Here is a 21,462-nt window from a genome sequence, read left to right on the forward strand (position 1 = left end):
CTTTTCTAGCTCATCGTGGTATTCACTCTTGGGAACTCACAAAGAGCTCAGATACAAGATTAAATCAGATAGAAATGGGTGTAATAGACCCTTTATTTACATTTTACAATACATTTACATCAGTGCCCTTGAGATAATTTGGCATAGATTCAATGTCCTACCATAAACCATACAAATGATGTAAAGGATTTTGTACTCATGATGTAAACATTTCACCACTACCTTGCTGTACAAACCCCCCTATACACTCTCTTGATGTCTTGGCCCCACTCAACAACTCCATTCTAGGTTGGCATCTCATGAACTCATAGATCGGATAAGTTTTGTATTTCTTTATTGCATCGGATCTCTCCTGAGTGGTGGGGACCTCCTTGTCTAGTATGGATCCACAATTGTGGGTCCATGATGGTTGACATCTTGGCCATTCATTTTGTCCCACTTTGGGGTCTGCTTGTTGATAGGAGTTGGGATGTCTTTTTGGGTGCCGATAGGATTTGTTGGTCGATGGAGCAGAGGGAAATGCTCTTGGGTCTACCATAATGCATCCTTTGCTAGAGATATCCTATGGCTAGGTGTTGTCATGGCACACTGTTGTTTACCAACTATCCTCTGACTGCTCTAGGGTGGGTCTTTGTAGGATTTGTACTAAATTTTTCACCGCATAGTGTGCTTGGCCAAATCTACATCAACAAAGGTATGTATTTGTTTTCATTTGATCTTTGTTCACTTTAGGTTATGATTTGGTGTGATTATATGATACATATCAATGACCTATATTAAATTCCTCAATAAATATTTTCACAATGATGTTGACATGCCTAGCATATTTAGGTCAAGACTTTCTTTACAACTCTATTAGCAATGCTATTTAAATTAGGAGAACCCACATCTTGAACAATTTCTTCATGTTCCATCTCATTCAAATTAATGAAACTTTCATTCTAAACAATTATGTGTATGTGCTTTTATTAAAATTTAGGCACATGCATCCTTATACCCATTTGGCTTCCAAACATAAAGGAAACCACAATTTCTAACAAGGACATAGTCTTCCTGCTCATTAGGCTCTAAATTAAAATTAGGGGCATCCCTACATCGACTTGCCTTATAAATTATAAGTTAAAAGAGGACTATGTGTGTGGCTACTTATATTCTCTGCCATTGTTTTTATTTACAGGTCAATGATAGTGGAGGACCCCAAGCCACCTATAGATTGTGTGCCCTTTAGTACGCATGCCAACTTCCCATTTGGTCCTTACTCCCTTTCAAATTCCCTAGATTTTACATAAAAAGACTCTATAGGGTTGTCATTTTGCAACGAATACATAATTCACAGATGAAGAGGACTTCAGATGAATTAGGAAATTCTTTAAATGAAATTTGCATGCTTTTTGAGGAGCTCGGTAATGTGAGCATTACTCTTCTAGGTAGATGGATGCATAGTACATACAATGTTAAGCAACTTGTTCTGAGAATGGTGTTATGAGCATCACCCATCTACAAAAATTTCTTGTAGAAGTGCATGGTCAGGCTTAAGCATATGAGGTGGACACTAAGAAGGCAATAGCTTCTTGGGGGCCAAAAGATGCTCATTGATTGTGGTGACTTCTGACTATCTATAGTTTCCTGCCAAGGTATCAAACTCAAAGCTTTCTTGTGTTACTTATTCGATGATGAGCTTAATTTTCCCATAACATCTATTACCATCAATTATTTATTTAAAACCTATTAGTACAAAAAGTGTTTTTTGATTTAAGTGACACAAAGAACAGGTCTCATAATATTAGGAAAGGATATTGTATTACAAATCTCTAATAATCATGGCTGGAAAATGGTCTATGTCATATGTCTTAGAATTCTATTTGTTGGAAAAGATGTTTTTAGTGTGGGTAGTTTCATATGAACTAATAGTGTGTTCTGAGTCCAATTCATCCCACATAGTTGTACAAATTTCAAGTTTGTATTTTTAATGTTTTTTTTGCACGAAAAATTTGTCATGGCCACAATGTGGCTTGGACTTTATGGAAGAGGATTAGTTGATTAGTTTTAAGAAATATGAATTTTATAATTCTTGAAAATTATATATTCAAAATTTGTCACATCTATTATTTTTGTTGCAAGATTGAAGGATATCTTTTTTAGTTATGTATTAAAATATTAGAATATCTTCATCCTTCATTTCAATTATATTAGGGTTAGGGTTGTTAACAACTGTTACCAAGGTTGAAGTGTAACAATTAATAATTAAAAGGTTAATTAGAGTTACTATTATGATGGTTTTTCAAAATATTGAAAGTTTTATGAAGTCTTTCAATAAATAGAGAATTTGACAATTGATCCATACTTATTGTGCAGTTACTATTTCCATGGACTTAATGGGACATTTGTCTTCTAAAGAGAACTAATAATTGTTACTATGCATTTATAATATCAAATACATTGTGGGAATTTTGGGCCTAACAACTTATTTGGGATTTATGAATTCAACTTTCGTAAAACAGGGACAAGTGTCTACATTTCTTGAACAGTTGAGGCAATTGGTCAACTTGGTGGCCAATTTGCTATGTTGATAGGTTGTTATGTTGTTGGAAGTATTGGCAACAAAGAAAAGGTTATGTTAAGTGATTAATATTTTTTTGGTTATTTTATATACAATCTCATTACTCCATTAGAACTACATTGTTTAAATATCTAAATCCATTCGAACTACACATCTTGACAAATAAGGAGGTTTCTAATGAGCTACTTAAAGTGAATATATAATGGATATAAATGTTTAAACAACATAGCCTTTAAACACATATAAAAAGGAGGTGAATACCAATGAGCTACTAAAGTATATAGACTCTTTGACAAAGTAGGGTCCACTGTATTAGTGAATCCAAAATCTGAGAAGCGCTTAGTATCCAAAATGCATACATAGATTCTTCTTGAAATATATATAACCTCAAGCTATCCAACTTGAAAAGCAAATAACCTCAAGATTTTGACCTTTGACCAATCAAATTTCCACCTTCAACCAATCATTACAAATTGACTTTTTGGCTTTCTAAATCATGGCAACCCCTGCTCTTGATTATTTGGAAAATTTCTATTTTCCAACCTTAAGAACTATGATTTCACAATCAGTAGGCCAAAACTATTGCAATGGATTCAGGCAAGTATGAATTGTACTTTCTCCATTTTTGGCTTTATGATGAATTGTATTACCATTATGAAAATTGTGTTCTATATAATCAAAATAAATTGCAAAATATGCAACTTTATGACATATAATTTTTTGGTATTTCATAACATACTAGTTTAACTATAGGAAGTGCAAAATAGATACAAAATATTGATGTATATTAAAAAAAACTTGATCCAAAGCATGTTATTGGAAAATACAAGTGATTTACAACATCTTGTCTATGATTACTAAAGTACATGTTTGGTATTAATGATACATGCTTTTTATCATCTTGCTACCTGAGAAACTGATTACTAAATCACATATTTAGTATGCATTATACATGCTTTTTATCATCTTGCTACCTAAGAAATTAAAATAAGCTTGTTATATAATATGGTACCAATTTTTTTTATTTTCCTTTTGAATTTGGTATTTTGTATTTGTTTAAACTTAATTCAAATGGAATCCCATCCAGTATAATGGATTTATACATTCCTCATTCTCATATTCATTTTAGGGTGATTAGTTGTCTGTACATGACATATACCTTTGTACTTGTTGAGTAATATTCTTTAACTAAACTCAATTCCAGTTCTCAAAGAAATGGATTTGATACAATCCAAATCTCCTAGCCTTGTATTTATTTTAATTTTAAGTATGTAGGTATTTATTTTTCCCTTTGTGAATGTAAGGAATATAGATGAATATTATAGGGTGCAAATTATATGTTGGATTTTTGTCTTAGTTGACTTGTTCAAATTTTGGATTGTGAAATGGGTTAAATATTAAATAGATTTCTGACTCTCCTTTTCACCTTAGATGTGTGGCTACTTGTTCTTGGTCTAGATGGTAGAGATCCATCTTCTAATTATTATCACATTGTTATTTAGATTGGTTTTATTTTTATTTTTTTCCTTATTACTAATGTCAATTATAAATGCATTCTTTTAACATAGTGTCTTTGATCTCTGAATTCACATATCTATTAGTTATTAAAGGAGGATAGTCTTTGTGTACTCTAAGCTATGATTTTGGGCATAATTGTAATGTTACAATTATAGACTTCTAAGATTCATTTTTATTTAATCTATTATCCTATATCCCTATTGATTCATTGATTTTTTTTGCTATTCTATCTAACCATTAGGATATAAAAGCTAGATGTCCCTTGTAATATCATGTTTAGGTTTATATAGGTGAGCATATTACATTTCAAACCTAGAACAGATAGAGGAGTCTATGGAATCTTGTGTATTATGGAATGGATTTCAATATTTCTCTCTCTAATATATTGGCTATTTTTGGAGATTTTATCCATATACCAATTACATTCTAGAAATTTGCAGTGCAAACCTAAGTACTACATTATTATCAAAAATCTTTATTTCTATATTTAACTTGTTTAATTTCTATATTCCAATGTGAATCAAATCAATATAGCAATTTTTTTTTCCTGAATTATGTCTATTAGTGTATCCAATAATCCAATTGATAATGCTATTTATGACTATCACCATCTCAACTATACTTCCTGATTATGCCTTGAATCTGATTTAATATAAGGAATTATCTTGGAGATCTATAGTTTGATATGAATCAAAGGAATATAGTGAATTTTTCTTTTCCTCAATTATGTCTATTAGTGGATCCAATGATCTAATTGATAATGCTACTTGATCATCACTATCTCAAGTATACTTACCGATTATTGCACAAATCTGATAATTATGTTTCTTTTGACAGAAATGCATAAAAGTCTTCTTATATGTGAATTACAAATAGCCCATGATTGTGAATGATGGAAACCATATCTATGAGTTTTGATCTCTTTTTTATTAAAATGAAGAAGAACCTTCTCATATGTGAGTTACAAATAGCCCAAGACTGCAAACGATGGAAACCACATATACAAGTTTGGTTACTCATTTCTATTAAAATGTAGAAGAGTCTTTGTGTTGTGAATTACAAATTGGCCAAGATTGCGAATGATGGAAACCATATCTACAAGTTTGGGTACTCATTTCTATGTGCTTAGGAACATTTCCATTGTTTCTAAGATGAAAATGGTTAAAGTCACATTTGATTTCACCTCTTTCCATGGAAGATTGCATTAATGGTTTTTGCAATGTTTGTTACCCTTTCATGATGTTTATGGCTATTTATTCTTTATCATTTGTTTATAGGAGTATACCCTAATTTTTTTTTCTATAAATTGAATCTAGATGTTAAAGCCATCATCAAAAATAGTGTTAGAAATCAAAGATAAAATGGGAATTTATCACAAAAGGCAATTACAAGTTCTTAATTTATATATTGTCTTCACTTGGTAATTTTTCACACTAATTAGACTCCACTATCTCTTGTTGGGTGCTCTTCATCATTTCCTAGGTGACAAATAATGCTTTGAAAACAACTTGTTTAGACAAACAAACTTTTATTGACCACTAATATTGAATATATAACTCACTCTTTATGAAACCAAATATTTTGATACTTGCATTCTCAAAATGCAAAGGTGAACATAACATGTTTACATGTTTAAAATTAATATCTTAAGGCTCTATATTCTACAAACCCTAGCCTAACTTACATGAGAACAATGGATTGCAACACATGAAGCACATCAAATCCAATAGTGTTGGTGTAGAATACATGGAGCATGGGTTACACATGGCACTAGAAAGTAATGAATATTACATATATCCAGATTTAGAGATTTCTAGGATATCCAAATCAATGCAAAATTTTTAGAGGAACTTGGATGTCAAATATAGTTCCACTTGGTTTTCCTAATTATCATTGCACAAAAAATAATATCTTTCTATCATTGCCAAGATAATCTTGTAGCGTAATATAGTTGTTGGGTATTTGAACACAGTTATACAATTCCAATTCAAACATAGTGGTTGCTTCTTTGAAAACTTATAAGTCACAAAATTCTACATGCTAACAAGTAAGCCTTGTACATTTAATAAATTACTTGTCACCAAATTTCATAGCTTCCACTATATGCATTTTTGTAGCTTGTTACATATTGTCTAGAAAGTGGTAAATCAAAGGTAAATCAAAATATATTATATTTTACTTGGTATGTCATTGTACAGAGATTCAACTTCCAATTGTTTAATACATATATATTTCTACATATTTGATCTTCCATGGTCTTTAATGCCACATCCAAAGAAGAAATTGCTTGAGGAGTTTAAGACAACTTATAAAATAAATATTGTGATATGCCACATTTGAGAAATATTATAAAAGGTAAGATCATATCTAACCAGAATAGAAAAAATAATATTTTGTATTCACATATCTTATCTATTTTATGCATCCCCAAGTTCTTTTTGTTTCACTTATATTAGTTTGTGGAAATGTTTTCACCATGGATATGATGAGATATTAAGAAAGATTCTTTAAGAAATGTAATGAATGTGTTGATTTTTTAGAATCATTAATTCTAGTCCAAATGAAAATCCACAAACTCTTTTGTGGGAAAGCTAATTACTATACCTATTGATTTAGATTATGATGAACTTATTTTATGTAGATTAATTTGTATTGAAATAGCTATTGCAAGTTTTTTTTTTTGCCAAAATTTATTGTGGTTTAAATTTTTTTTTGGGGATTTTATTATTTAGTTCATCTTCATTTCATACATTGCTTATTGGACATTGCTAAAGTAACACAAATCATTTCCATAGTTCACTCTCTTGATAAATTGGGTAGAATTATAGAAATTTTTACTAATGTCAATAAAGGTTTAATTATTATAGTATGAGGAAAAATAAGTGAGATATTGTTTGAAAGGAAAATGATTTGTGCAGTTTAGTATGACTTCAAATTTGTGAAAGGTGAAATCTTTAGTATTTGGAAAAACCTTTCTAAATGAGAATTTTCTATCCTCAAAACCCACTCCATTTTGTTAACCACCTAGAAAATTTCCACCTTGTGAAATTGAAATAGAACTAAATACAAAAAAATCAAGGAAAGCATCACAAATAGCAATCACAGTGGAGATCTCTACCTACTTAAGAATCTATGTTTGCTAGTGAATCCTATCCTCCTACTTTAAGGACATATTTGCTTCATCTAATCACACTATGCACTATATTTCTAAGAGAAACTTTCAAGTTTTATGCATCATTGGACATGTTGACAGGTGTCCAATTAGAAAGCTTTTATAAAAATTGTCTCTCATTGTGAAACCATGTAAACATTTCTTTCTACATTGCTTGATGCTAAACCTCTTTTGTTGTGCAGATATGTTGCAAAGAAGGAAATTTATGGTAAACAACTTCTTGGAACACACATACCTCCACAACATCCACCAACAAGAAATATCTATAGGAATAACAAGAAAATAGTCCATACAACAAATGAGACTAATAACATGCTGGACATTGTCAATGCATAATTTTACCCACCTCTACAAAGATCTATATGCCTTACAAAATTTGACATGTAGAACATGAAATTATAGAGAAATACACCATATATGAAGCAAGCTATGGTTCTGGAACCAACCTCAATACCACTAGAAGAGGACTACACCAATATCCTACACTGAATAGGGAAAATATGGCTAGAAAATATGCTTCACATGGCACATAACAATACCATTAGTCTACATGAAATGCACTACCACAGTTGCATCTAGTGTGTACTATGTGGGTCTGAATCAAACACCCTATGGAATAAAAAAATTGTACAAAGATGGAGTCAATAAGATAATTTTTTTGCATTGAAACTACATGAAGGACTCTCCATAATTGTCCAAGACTAGATACCTCTATGGACCAATCTGAATTGTACATTCTATCCAATAGAAAATCTTATAAAAGGAAATTGGGGTGTCCAACGTCACACAATTAAGAATCTCTAATAGCTTGAAATGATCAAAATCACATAATTAAATGATATAATCATGTTCCCATAACAAAGCTCCCAATTTTTGTACAAGATGGGGGAATATTGGAAGAGTTTATGCAGTCCAAGCTTACACCTATTTATTGCATATTTGATGTAGATAAATTATTTGCTATTACCAATTACAAATATTTTCCTACATAGCAACTACAATATGCCAAAGCCTAGTGAAATTCTATTGTTTGTTTCACTTACATACACACATTGATTTCCAAATTTTTATGGCACTATAATAATGTCTAAAAAAATCACGTGTTCCTTTAAATTTTAACTCCAAACCCATATCTATTCAAAACTTGCATATTTAATTATTTTATTCTCGATCTATGTCTACTTATTCCATCTTTCATTCTCTTGTAATATACAATCACTAAACTATTTAATTGCACTATTTACTCTTTTAGCTTAACAAGATGAATGATCAATATCTTTTCTATTGAATTAAATTATACCATTTCTTTTACAAACACTTCAAATGAAACACAACAAACCTCTAAACATTACTTTGGCATACCCATCACACTTTCTAGTGCGATTGCTAGTTTATATGATGGTGTGGTTCTACCATTAGGAAACGTTGTTTGGTGGGCCCCTTCCATTAATATGCTCCCTAAACTAATATGTTTTCCTAAACTAAAAAATTGCATTAACAATATTGTTGAACATTAATATTAACTATTAATGTTTAACAATACTAGTTTCTAGAGTGAAAAATATTACATAATAATAGTTTGTTTGAATATTCATTTTATATTTGTTAATCTATAAATTAAATTTACTAATTAAATAGTGCTTTGGGTATGTAGACAATTTTAGAAGGAGATATATATTTGAAATATATTGTATTGTTTATACATAAGTCCAAGGATTATGACACAGATAAACTCATAAGCTTAATTTTTCAAAGCAGAATTCAACATCCATGATTAATTGATTTCATGTACCATCTACTATTCATTCAATAGTAATTTGATAAGATAATATTTGTTGGTGCATATCAGATAATCTTAATTGGTAAGATAACATTCATATGTTGACATTAAGGTCAATTTGTCTATTAGTGACTTAATTGCTACCGAGCTCTATAGTTGCTACCAAACATATCATTCATCTAGTAGTGATAACCAAGTATTTCAGTTGCTACCAAGCTAAATGGATAGATTGTAGTGCTTGCAAAGTTCTACAATTTCCACTGAGCTTCAGAGGTGAAGTATAGTGTTACCTGAGCCTAGCAAAGTCTACCAAGATTTCTAGTAGAAATGATGAAGATCTTAGTGTTGACCATGCTCTATAATGTTAGCCAAGTGTATTAGTGTCTACCAAGCTCACAGTGTTAATGAAGAGAATCTAGTGTTGACTGAGTTATGCAGTATCAACCAAGTGATTCAGTATATACCAAGTTTCTTAGTGTTCATTGAGTTATATTGTGCTAACCGAGTTTGTGCTACTTGAAGTGATCAATATGGACAAGCTTCAACATCAATGAGTGCTAGAGTCTGCCAACTATTGACAACATTTTCCAAGTGTTAGAACATCACCGAGTTTGTCTTTAGAACTTGAGTTACATCAATTGGCCAACTTTGTGAACTATGACGAATTTGGTATTGTAGCCGACTCCAGAAGGTAATCAAGTGGATTGGTATATATGTAATGTATTGTATCATATCCAAATATATTAAGTAATATGTATGAAAAGAAGTAAGAAGTAGATGAGTGTGAATTGAAGAAGACTACAAGCAGTATAAGGTATAGCAGATACTTATCTATCATGTGATCATTGCAATTCAAGGAATCTCATTCAGAAAATCAAAGTTGTAGATTAGAGATCAAACTTGATTCATCTAAATAGGTGCATTAGTCAAACCCTTTAACCAAGTGGAATTAACTATATTTTTCTAAAACCTCCTAACAAAATGCATACTTCATTGTATATTTGTAAATCCTTTAACAAGGTGGACCTAGCAGTCCTTATTGCTCCTAACAGGGTAGATCACTAGAAGTGGTCAATTGTAAGCCCTAACTAAGTGAAAACCACAATGGGGTTGGTACCCAACTATGTACTAATCTGAAAGTTAATTATCAATAAAAATACCAAGCACTAGTAATGGTAGAGGCTGAGCAATGCAAATTTTAGATAAAAGATAGGAATGAAATCAAGTTTTAGGAAAAATTATTATTAAGCTGACTCAAAAGGTATATTTAAGTTTTGAAGAGGTTGTAATAGAACATTTAATACTTTTTGAGTTTGTTACAAAACATATACATGGTATGGATCACATGTCCCCATGTGTATGTCCAACAATCAGGATGAAAAGGCAAAACATGGGACCATCTAGAAGACTCTTCATGGAATCTCTATATAAAAATGATCTTAACCTAGATGAAGAGAATGTGAGAGATGAGAAAGTGGACATGTTCATGCATATGAAGTTTAGAGAGAAGGAGATCATAAGTCATTCAAGGGTTCTGATATCATCTAATAGAACAAATGACTTATTCATAAGCAGTCAAAGTGGAAGGGAAAGACAAGAGTATTAGATTAGAGGAGAGGACCACTTAGTAAGGAGAAGACTTGAAATTAGTTTGAAGAGCAAACTGAGAGTCAGGTACCTAGTCAATTTTAACAGACTTGAAGCAAGGTGAATCTCTTAATAGAGTGGTCTTGATAGATCTTTGTAAATATCCAAATAGATTCCTTATTTAGTTGTAAGTGTTAGATCCTCTAACTAGGTGAAACCTAATATTTTCTTAAGTCTTTAATAGGACATACTCCTTATAGAGTAGATAATATATTATAGTCAAATATTGTAACCTTAATTGGCTAACTTTATTATTATAGTAGTGAAGATTTGTGGGTGTCATCCCCACCCCAGTTTTACCATCATCTTCTAGGGTTTTTGGGTAAACAATATTGTGTTATGTGTTATTACTTTCATGCATGTGATTGAATTGATTTACATGTTACAACAAGTTTACATTTATTGTATTACATGCATAAGTTATTATTGGATGTGGATAAATTTGTGAAAAGGTATAAATGGTTATAGATCTTGATTCATCCCCCCTCTTAGTATTTTAGTTTACTCCTCCATAAATCAATTGTTAGGAGATTCTAACCCTATTAGAAGTTGTAGAAGGCAAAAGGACCCAGTGTCCAAATAAATTCAGGGGCAAGACCACCAAACTCACTGTCTAATTGGTGTCTATATTATTCCTTGCAGAACAATAGAAATTAATGATCTTGAACCCCTCCATCCTCTTTACTAGACAAATCCTCTTCTGATCACAATACCAAATCACCAACTTCACATCAAAATAATCCCTTGGATCTCTTATTTGCATTTACCAACTTTGTATATCACTTGCACAATTTGCACTTGCACTTTTTCTCTCATCAAAATACACACTTCACCACAAGGAAAATAACCTTCTTTTATACAATATCCACAAAATAATTCCTTGAGTCAGCCTTGAGGTTTTCCCAATTAGTTATAATAGGACCTCATTAAGATTTTACAATTATTTTACAATTAGACAACACCGTCGACTTATAGTCTTCACAACTTTTCACATGTGTGATTGCTAACCTTGTCCATTTCTAATGTCATCACTAGGATATCTATTGTCACTATCTAGCTGCACTCGTCACAATTCTATCCCTATAAAGAGGTACAATCCAAAAATTAGAAACCACTTACTAGTTACTTTGTTTGTTTACTCTCTTCTGTAATTCATTAATAACTTCCACATGTCTTTGACTCTCTATACACACACTTGGCCAACTTATTAGGAATTAATGTAGAATACTTATTCAAATGCATTCAACCTGATTATCAATACACCATCTATATGACCTTGTTCTTTGTCTGCTATTTTTCCATTCTTCATAGAAACAATGGTATGTTGACATCAATGAAAAACATAGTCATGAATGCAACATGTCAATCATGAACATAATCTCTCCAATGCTTAGGATACTCCCCTAAAGGAATACCACTAGAATTCATGCTGACACATATTTCATTGACTCTTAACAAGGTCCATCCTCTAACAAAGAACATATACATTAGTACATCATTTTGTGGGTACCACCCCCACCGGGGTTTTCCCTCTGATCAAGGGTTTCCCTTGTTAACAAATCTGGTGTTATTATGTATGGTGATACTTCTATTGTTGTTGCATCTACTTTTTACATATTTTGGAATTAATAAGGATATTGAGAGTTGTTTTAATTGCATAACTGATTCAGCCCCCTCCCCCTCTCAACTATATTGCTTGATTTTACTTTCTAAAAATCTTAGCCTAGAGGAACTAATTGACTAAATCAATGAATTAAAATTATATTTTGAGTGTGAAGATATCAAAGATCCCAAGATGGTTAAACTTGTGAAGGCTAAGTTGAAGCGTAATGCAAAAAAATTGGTCATAGAAGATTAAGTTGGAGAAAAATAGACAGGGAAATGAGAAAAATAATAGATGAGATCATATGGTGGATAGATTGAAGAGGCAATTCATTCTTGTCAATTATGAGCTCAATCTACTAAAGAAAATGAAGGGTTAAAGGAAGAAGGAAGATTTATTTAGGAGTATACAGAAGAGTAATATCGAGTCCTCATTAGAACAAGCCATGTGGAAGCTGACAAGGAGAAAGTTTCCTATTACTTTAATGTGTTAAGGCCAAGTATTCACGAGGAGTTCAATCTAGTTAGAATGAGTAATATTGAAGAGACATACTTTTTTTTCCTTAAGGATGGAAGAAAATTTAAACAATGAGTTTGAAAGAAAGAAAGGTAGACAAGGTCATGGTGGAAGATCCAACATATAGCCTTATGGAGGCCAAAATGAAAACTAGAAAAGGAATTATAAGGCCAACAGAATTTAGATTCAAAGGGGAAACAATTTCAACCATTCCCAGAATCAAAATAATAAGGATCAAAGAGGAAGACAAAGAGGTTAAGGATCGAGAGGAGGATGTTCTTGTGGGACTTATTTCCATTGTGGAGAAGAAGGGTCACACAGAGCTTATGAGTGTCCTCAACATCAATGGAGAACCAACAAAAGACTTGAGGTAAATGTATAAGTTGCATGTATACATGAATATTCTAAATCATCAGATTTTGAAGATGCTAAAAGAGGAGAAGTCTTGGTTACTAGAAGAGCCTTGATGACTGATGAGAATGAGTTGAAATAAATGATAAATTTGGTTTACACCACTTGCAAATGTAATGGTAAAGTATGCAATGTCATGATTGATAAGGTAGCACATATAATCTTGTTTATGAGGAAATGGTTAAGTAATTGAATTTATACAAAAAAAAAGCAACTGAATCCCTACTAGATTGTTTAGTTGCAAATAGATCATAAGGCCTTGGTTAATGGACAAGGTTTGCTAAAGTTTAATATTAGTAACTATCATGATGAGGTTTTCTATGATATTATGCTATGGATGTTTGTTTTTTATTATGGGAAATGCCCTGATAGTTTGATTGTCATGAAATATGTGATAGGTATGCAAACACCTATTCTTTGATAAGGGCAAAGTTTGACACAAGCTAAAACCATAGAAGGAAGAAGAAGAAATTTTATGTACTAATGGAAAAATATGTTTAGCTGATGAAAGGAAGTTCCTAGAATGTTCTTTATAATGTTCTTTATCGATAATGTTCTTTATGGATGACCACACATGGAAAAGATAAGTTATCAAATGGAATTTATTCCAAGAAACAATTTTCAAAATAAGGCAACAAATAGAATGTCACTGGTAAAAGTGAAAAGTTGAACAAACAAATGCAAGAGATATTATAGAAAGTGCTCATTTGAGAGAGTTTGAGTCCATATGTTGTATCAATAGATGTAGCACCAAGAAAAATGGAGAATGGAGGATGTGTATAGATTCTTGAGCTATCAATAGGATCACTATCAAGTAAAGAGTTCCCTTGCCAAGGATGGATGATATTTAGACGGTTTGAGTGGATATGTGTATTTCAAAAAGGTAGATTTGAAGAGTGGATATTGCAAATTGTAGATCCAAGAAGGAGATGAATGTAATATAACCTTCAAGGAAAAGGAGAGATTGTATGAGTGGTTAGTCATTCCTTTTGGGCCAAATGATACACCAAGCACATTTGCATGACTCATGAATGAGACATTGAAAGAATTTTTGGGTAAGTTTATCATTTTTTATCTAGATGATAATTTTATTTTTGGTAAGATGTTAGAAGATAATATAATGCACATTCAAAGGTTTTTTCAGAAGTTTAGGTAAAATAAACTATTGATTAATCTAAAGAAGTACAACTTTGTTAAGAAGTTACTATATCTAAAATTTTTAATATGAACAAAAGGTCTAAAAATGGACCTAGAGAAGCAAATGACTATCCTTGAATGACCTATCCAGAGGAGCACTAGTGAGGCAAGATATTTTCATGGTTTGGCTAGATTTTACTAAAAACATTATCACAACTTTTATAAGTTAATGTGGACCCTTGACTAACATAATGAGAGGTGATATGAAAGAGTTTAAGTAGGCTACATGAGTAGACAAAAGTTTTGATGTGTTGAAATAGAAAGTTACATAACAACTTGTTTTAGCACTTCTAGATGTTAATAAGGTGTTTCAAGTGAATAGAGATGCTAGTGGAAAAGCTATTGGAGCTTTATTAATGTCTTGTGAACCATGTTAAATATTTGTGTCTTGTATTTTCTTGTGGGCTTTATTCATTTGCGATATTGGTTATATTTTAATGTAATTATTATTATTTGTTTATCTAACCCTAACACATTTGAAGAAGGATAGATTTCCAATGGGACCATATAATAAGTTGAAGATGAAGAATTTTGGACTATGCAAGATACCAAAGTGATGTAGGGAGGTATGAGATAACCAGGGCCAAAGGAACACCCATCTATTCAAACCACCTGCGAGAGTAAATATGGTAAAAATAAACACCAAATTACAAAAAAATTGAGAGATAGGGGAAGAAATGCCTTCATATATTCATTCAAATTAACTAATACATTCCCATCTATGAGGCCTTCTTGGTTTGAACCACATTATAGTTAGATTTGACTACAAAAATTTGCAATTCAACTTTCTTTTGTTCTTCCTATCTTATTACTCCTCCAATCCATACCTAAGACTCTATGAAAGATCCTTTTAAATATAAGAATGACCACAAGTTGGCCTATTGCAATTACAACCAAAATAAACTCTCATATTAAATGCTGGAATAAGCCACATGTCGGCTCTCAAAAAATACTTATCACTAAATTAAATGCAAAGTTTGTCTTCAATACGAAACCACACACAGACAACTCGACAAATGAAGAATCCAACAAATGCTACAACTCGGCAAACTCAAAAATACTAGGCAACCAAAGGAACTCAACAATGCTTAGAAACCAAAGGAACTCAGTAATGCTTGAAAACCAAAGGATAACTCAGCAACAACTGCGAACTCAACAAACACTAAGAAACTCAACAATAGAAGGCATTGCAACTCAGTAACAACTAAGAATAAGAAAAAACATATAGGATAGCAATGCAACCTAGGATACTTTTGGATCACAAAGAAACATTGTTTAGGGAATTCTTATGAAGAAGAATTTCCTAGTGAACTAAATATTTCACCAATATTTAACATTTTATATCTGAAAGAGTATCATGGAGGAGGTGTTAAAGATGAGGTCACAAAAGAATGTTGGAGTATTCAAGAAACTAAATCAACTATAGAGGAGATTGAAGATATTTTGGACATCCATATTAGCAAAAGCACAAGAAATATGACATATGAAGAATAACTAGTCAAATAGAAAGGAAGACCTATTTAAGATTCATTGTGGCTAACAAGGGAGGAAGCTAACCATCTTGGTTTTCCTTTGAATGCCTAAGATGTGATAGGGTAACTTCTCAAATTACCTTGAGTGTTTGATGTAGGAGCATCCAGGGTGTAAAGGAAATATTGCATCTTCCAAAAATAATTTTGGTTTGTGTTAAATTAAATAACAATTATCTTTGTGTTTTTCAATAATGACTTTTTTTGGAAGCTTACAACTTTTAGTAGGTTGGTTGTTGAGCTCAAAATGTTTTGATTTCTTTCTTGGGGGTTCATTTTAGATATATCACCCCATTAGTAAAGTTTCAGTGCAAGATCCATTCTTTTTCTGAAGAGATAGAATTTTTTTGGTATTGGTAGTAGTGTATAAAAATTTTGAACTCAATTTTTAAGACTTTAGAGGCTCCTAAAAGGAGTCATATCTTTGTTGGATAGAGTATCTCTTCTCAAATTACCTTGAGTATCTGATGCGGGAGCATCTTGGGTGTAAGGGAAATCTTGCATCACCCAAAAATAATTTTGGTTTATGTTTTTGAATGAGGGCCTTCTCAGTGAAGAGTTACTATTTTTAGAACATTTTTTGTTGACCTCAAAATGTTCTTATTTCTTCCTTGAGGTTCACTTTAGATATGTTTTCTTTCCAGTAACATTTTATTGCAAGATCAAGTCCATTTTTAATGATATTAATTTTTTTTCAATATTGGCATTAGGGTATAATAACACTGAACTAAATTTTGAAGGATTTAGAGTCTCTATAAGTTGCAATGAGTTATGGTCTCTAGAATTTGTGCTACCTAAAATGGATAAGAATTTAAAAATTTATTTTGAGAAAGTTGTTGGGGCTTTTTGTAATGTAATAAAATATGAATAATAATATATTAAGGTTGGTCAACTTTAGAGCTTCTGGTTAAAATTTTTAGAACCTTCTTGGACGGCCAAAATTTCCTATATAAGGAAGGCCTATATGGTTGTCTAGTACAATTACAGGGATGTGGCTCTAACTTGCAAAATATTGTAAATAAAATGGCCATGTGGCTTAGAATGTCATATTTTGTAATATTGTTACTCCATTTTGTTGAGATAATAAAAGTCAATTTATTTTTCTTGTACTTTTTTGTTATTTGTATTGATAAGGGGATTACCCTTCATCAATATTCACCATGCAAACTTTATCAGTCCCTTTAAATCTTGTTTGGAGGATATCTAAAGCTTTCTTTGAATAGTTAGCTACTATTATTTTTCGAAAAATTACCTCTACCAAGGCTACTTTAGTCAAGTTTAATGCTTTTGCACCTTTTCTCCTTGACTCCTTCAATAGATTCTTTTTATTATTTAAGAAGACAACAAATTGAGATGGGTTAGTTATATCGACATATCCATTGACCACAAGCTCCCACAATTTCAAAAGAATCAATGACCAAATAACTATGGTACCATGTAAAGATATCAAAATCCCCAAAATTGGGTAAAAATAATGACTTACAACTATGAACTTCTCAAACACTGAGAATGCATAATGGAATAACAAACGAGGATAACAAAGAAAATGATTGGATATATGGAAGACTCTCTCTTTCTTTCTATAAAACTCTAAATTAAACTATTATAAGTATAAAACATATTCCTACAAACTCAAAAAATAAAACTAATAGCTATAACTGACAATTACAAATTAAACTTGGAGCAATTTGGGGTTGTATACAAAGTACCTTGAGCTTCTCAAAGCCCCACAAACTACCTAGAGAAATCAAAACTCAATAGATAAACCAGACACCTACTACTATCATAAAATCTATGAATCAAACTAAGAGTTGCACACACTTTGACTTGATAAAGGATACAACCATTGTTCTCTTTTTTAATTTGATTTCTAGTAAACTTTCCCCCACAAATTTCAAATTCAAACTTACCTACTAGAAATTAATTTGCATATACTTTGCAATGTTAGGAGCTAGATGTGGATTATATTCTCCAAAAACATTAACTTTCCATTGTTCACTTTGGGAAGCTCTTGATAGGCAAGTAGGTGCCAGAGCTCAGGGAAAAAAAAGATTTTACTTAAAATTCCAATAGATAATAGATTCAACTATGCAAAATCATGTATTGGAAACAAAAATCTATAGTAATTATAAAATGTGCAACATGTCATTTGAACCAATAGGTACAATTTCTAATATAGACCTTCAAATAAATATGTTAATAATATTTCTAAAGTAGGGAGACACATACACTTTTACTAAGTGACAACTCTATGAAAGAGGTTTCTAGAATACTTCAACAATTGTTATTAATTTTTTTTAAGAATATCTATAAACATGAGTTCATATTAATTTTATGAAAAAAAGAAAGCTTAAAATTTAACTTCTAAAGCTCTAGAAATTTCATAGTTCCAAGTTTTGTTTTAAGTTCTAATATAAAAATAGTTTCATAAAACTAATATTTGAAACTTATATATAAAACAAATATCTAAAATTAATATATAAAAGAACTAATTTTTTATACAAAATTTTATTTTATCTCATACCATTTTGTCCCTTATATCTCATAGCCTTATAGTCTTAAAATTAGTGAGTCCAATATGATGGCTTTATTAGAAATCCATAAATATCCTTGAATAACCATATGCACAAGTATTCTATATATGTTGATTTGTTTCTATCAAATCATTCAAACAAAAAAATATTGGAAAAGAAGGAACGTTTTGCCAAGTCAAACATCGTGCCATTAATTTTTCATTTTAATTGTTTTAAAAAACTATCCCCAACATATCATATCAATATGTTGTGCTCTCAACATGAATAATATTTCTTTTCCTATTTCTTTACAAGACCTGGTCGAAATCAAACCAAAGCAACCTGCCATTATAATATTAATAATACCCAATATTAATAATACCAAGTATCTATATCTATTAATATTATTTTATGTTATCTATCAATTCATTTATCAATTGCAACTGTAATTTATATTTTGTGATAGATACAATATAATATAGAGTATGGTTGGCACACTAATGTGCCTAGGTTGGAAGCATGGACATATATTGACCTATATGGACATGCCAAGACTACGAACAAGTAATTTCAATACCCTCTACCATACCCATCTCCCCTATTTCAAAATACATAGATAACTTTTATAAAACAAATTTAGTCTTTTAGTTTTTATAGAATGGAAAATTGGGTTTTTTAATTTTATTGAGCTTATCTATTATATTTTAACATTGTAAATTTGGAGTTATTGTAGTGTTTTCAACTCAAAATTTTTAGAACTAGCCAAGATAGACTTCAATAAGATCCAATCAATTCAACAACAAGAGCTTCAAATCCTCTCAAGGTAAAAAACTAATGTTATGTAAGATATTCTCTTAGCTTGGAAATTAAATTATTTATGACATAATTTATAATCAAATAGATGGAAAATTATATTGATTTGACAATGGGTGTGCATTATAGATGGTGGATAGAGTTTGGGCTAACTAAACTAGAGTTTGCACGTCATCACCATGTGGAATTTTACTTTTGGGCAGCTGCATGGTGTATTGAGCCAAAATATTCTACTTTTAGAATTGGATTTGCGAAGATGGCCACTATGGTCAATTGTTTGGATGATATTTATGACACTTATGGAACTATAGATGAACTTGAAATCTTCAAAAAAGGCATAAAGAGGTATTTATTTTATTACATTTATATAATGGTGAGATATAAATAAAAATATTAAGCCATGTATCTATTAAAATTCTAGTTATCTTCACAAGGATTATAATGCTCATGTAAATAATAGATAGATTAATGACACTCTATCATCATTTATAATGGGTAGATATAAACCAGTTTAGTTTTCTTTATTTCTCATGTACTTTCAAATGCACATAGCTCTTAACATTAATATATACATTTGAACAATCTAATATATTGATGTATTTCTAAATTGAGAGATAGATATATTATGTTAATATATTATCATTTACTTTGTTAAGGTGGGATTTAGCATACATGAAAGGACTTAAAAATTTTATGAAGTTGACATTCAAGGTAATTGATGAAGCTTTGAGGGACATGGCTCAAGAGGCAGAAAAAACTCAAGAAAGAGATACTCTTGACTATGTGCGAAAAGCTGTAAGATTTTGCCAATATTTAATTTTAATACATATATTTGATATTCTATTAGTATGCAATCTATAGGAAACAAATTTAGTTCAATTAACATATTCATTTCACTAATTTATTTAGCCTTAATGCAGCTTAAAGACTATTATATTTTATTTAAAAGAATCATAAAATGTGAGATAAGTGAAATTTTATTTTTAAAATTTTATAGAATTTGATTTAATATTTATTTTGAGTTTTATTTTATATCTATTTTATAGTTTAATTACTCAAAATTATTTATACTAATTTGGAATGTTCTGCAAATATAGTGGGAAGTTTACATAGATGCTTACCTTCAAGAAGCAAAGTGGCTTGCTATGGGTTCTATGCCATCTTTTGAGGAATATTTAGAGAATGGAAAAGTAAGCTTTGGGGCTTGTGTTGTGACCTTACAACTTGCACTCTCATTAGATGCTCCCATTTCCAAGGATGTTATTAAAGAAATTGATTATCAATCAAGGTTTAATGATCTTTTAGGCATAACGCTCAAATTAAGAGGTGACACAAAGAATTTCAAGGTATGTTATAAATTTAGAAAGTCTAACTTTTAAAATATCATGTTTATTTATGGATAAGACTGATTGGTTAGATTAAAAGGAAATTATATATAAAAATTTACAAAGTTGTATTCAGTTTTGAAGGCCGAGCCAGATCGTGGAGAAGAAGTATCATGTATAACATGTTATATGAAAGACCATCCTGGATCTACAGAGGAAGATGCATTAGAGTATTTCAATTATTTAATTGAAGAAAATCTCAAAGAATTAAATTGGAAATATTTAAAATCTGATAATGTTCCACTATTTAGCAAAGATCATGGATATGGTTTATCAAAAGTTCTCCAACTTCTCTACAAAGAAAGAGATGGATTTAGTGTCTCGGGCATTGAGACAAAGAATATTATCAGCAAAACCATGATTGAACCAGTTCCTATGTGACTACTTTATTAAGTTATATCTACTTGTTATCAAGAACATTGTCTCCTTTTGATACATAGAATCTATCATAATGACTATGGTTTATTAATTATCTATGTGAATGGATTTACACACTTGTGTGGTTATAGATATGATTTTTTTGTCAAAATATTAATAGCCATGTGATTTTCATAAGCTTTTTTTCCCCTTATTAGTATCATCCCATGCCTCATTTTTTTTGATAAATGTTCTTTTCTATAATTGAACGAAATCTAATCTATTTTATAGTTTCCTAAAATATTTTCTTATATGAGTATAAATCACATAATGTAGTTCACCATTTCAAAGAGTCAGAATACTCTATTTAATTAGTAGTCTATTTCCAAATTAATGAAAGTAGATATTTATAAAAGATTTTATTTGAATGTACACACACACTCACAGTCACACTTGATCTA

At 30.8% G+C, this 21,462-nt stretch overlaps 1 protein-coding gene across 1 annotated transcript in view; it reads left to right on the plus strand.

Annotated features, from left to right (window-relative positions):
- Positions 1-21,025, plus strand: part of LOC149528808 (alpha pinene synthase, chloroplastic-like) — a 90,697-nt gene extending 69,672 nt beyond the window's left edge. The window contains 6 exon segments of the mRNA XM_089809713.1: positions 18,913-19,010; positions 19,180-19,269; positions 19,389-19,604; positions 19,916-20,054; positions 20,357-20,605; positions 20,729-21,025. Of these exon segments, the coding sequence (XP_089665839.1) occupies positions 18,913-19,010; positions 19,180-19,269; positions 19,389-19,604; positions 19,916-20,054; positions 20,357-20,605; positions 20,729-21,025 (1,089 nt within the window).
- Positions 21,026-21,462: the final 437 nt, after the last annotated feature.

Source organism: Cupressus sempervirens, chromosome 11 (genome assembly GCF_028749045.1).
Source record: "Cupressus sempervirens isolate cs-2001-9-10 chromosome 11, ASM2874904v1, whole genome shotgun sequence".
Lineage (NCBI taxonomy): Eukaryota > Viridiplantae > Streptophyta > Pinopsida > Cupressales > Cupressaceae > Cupressus > Cupressus sempervirens.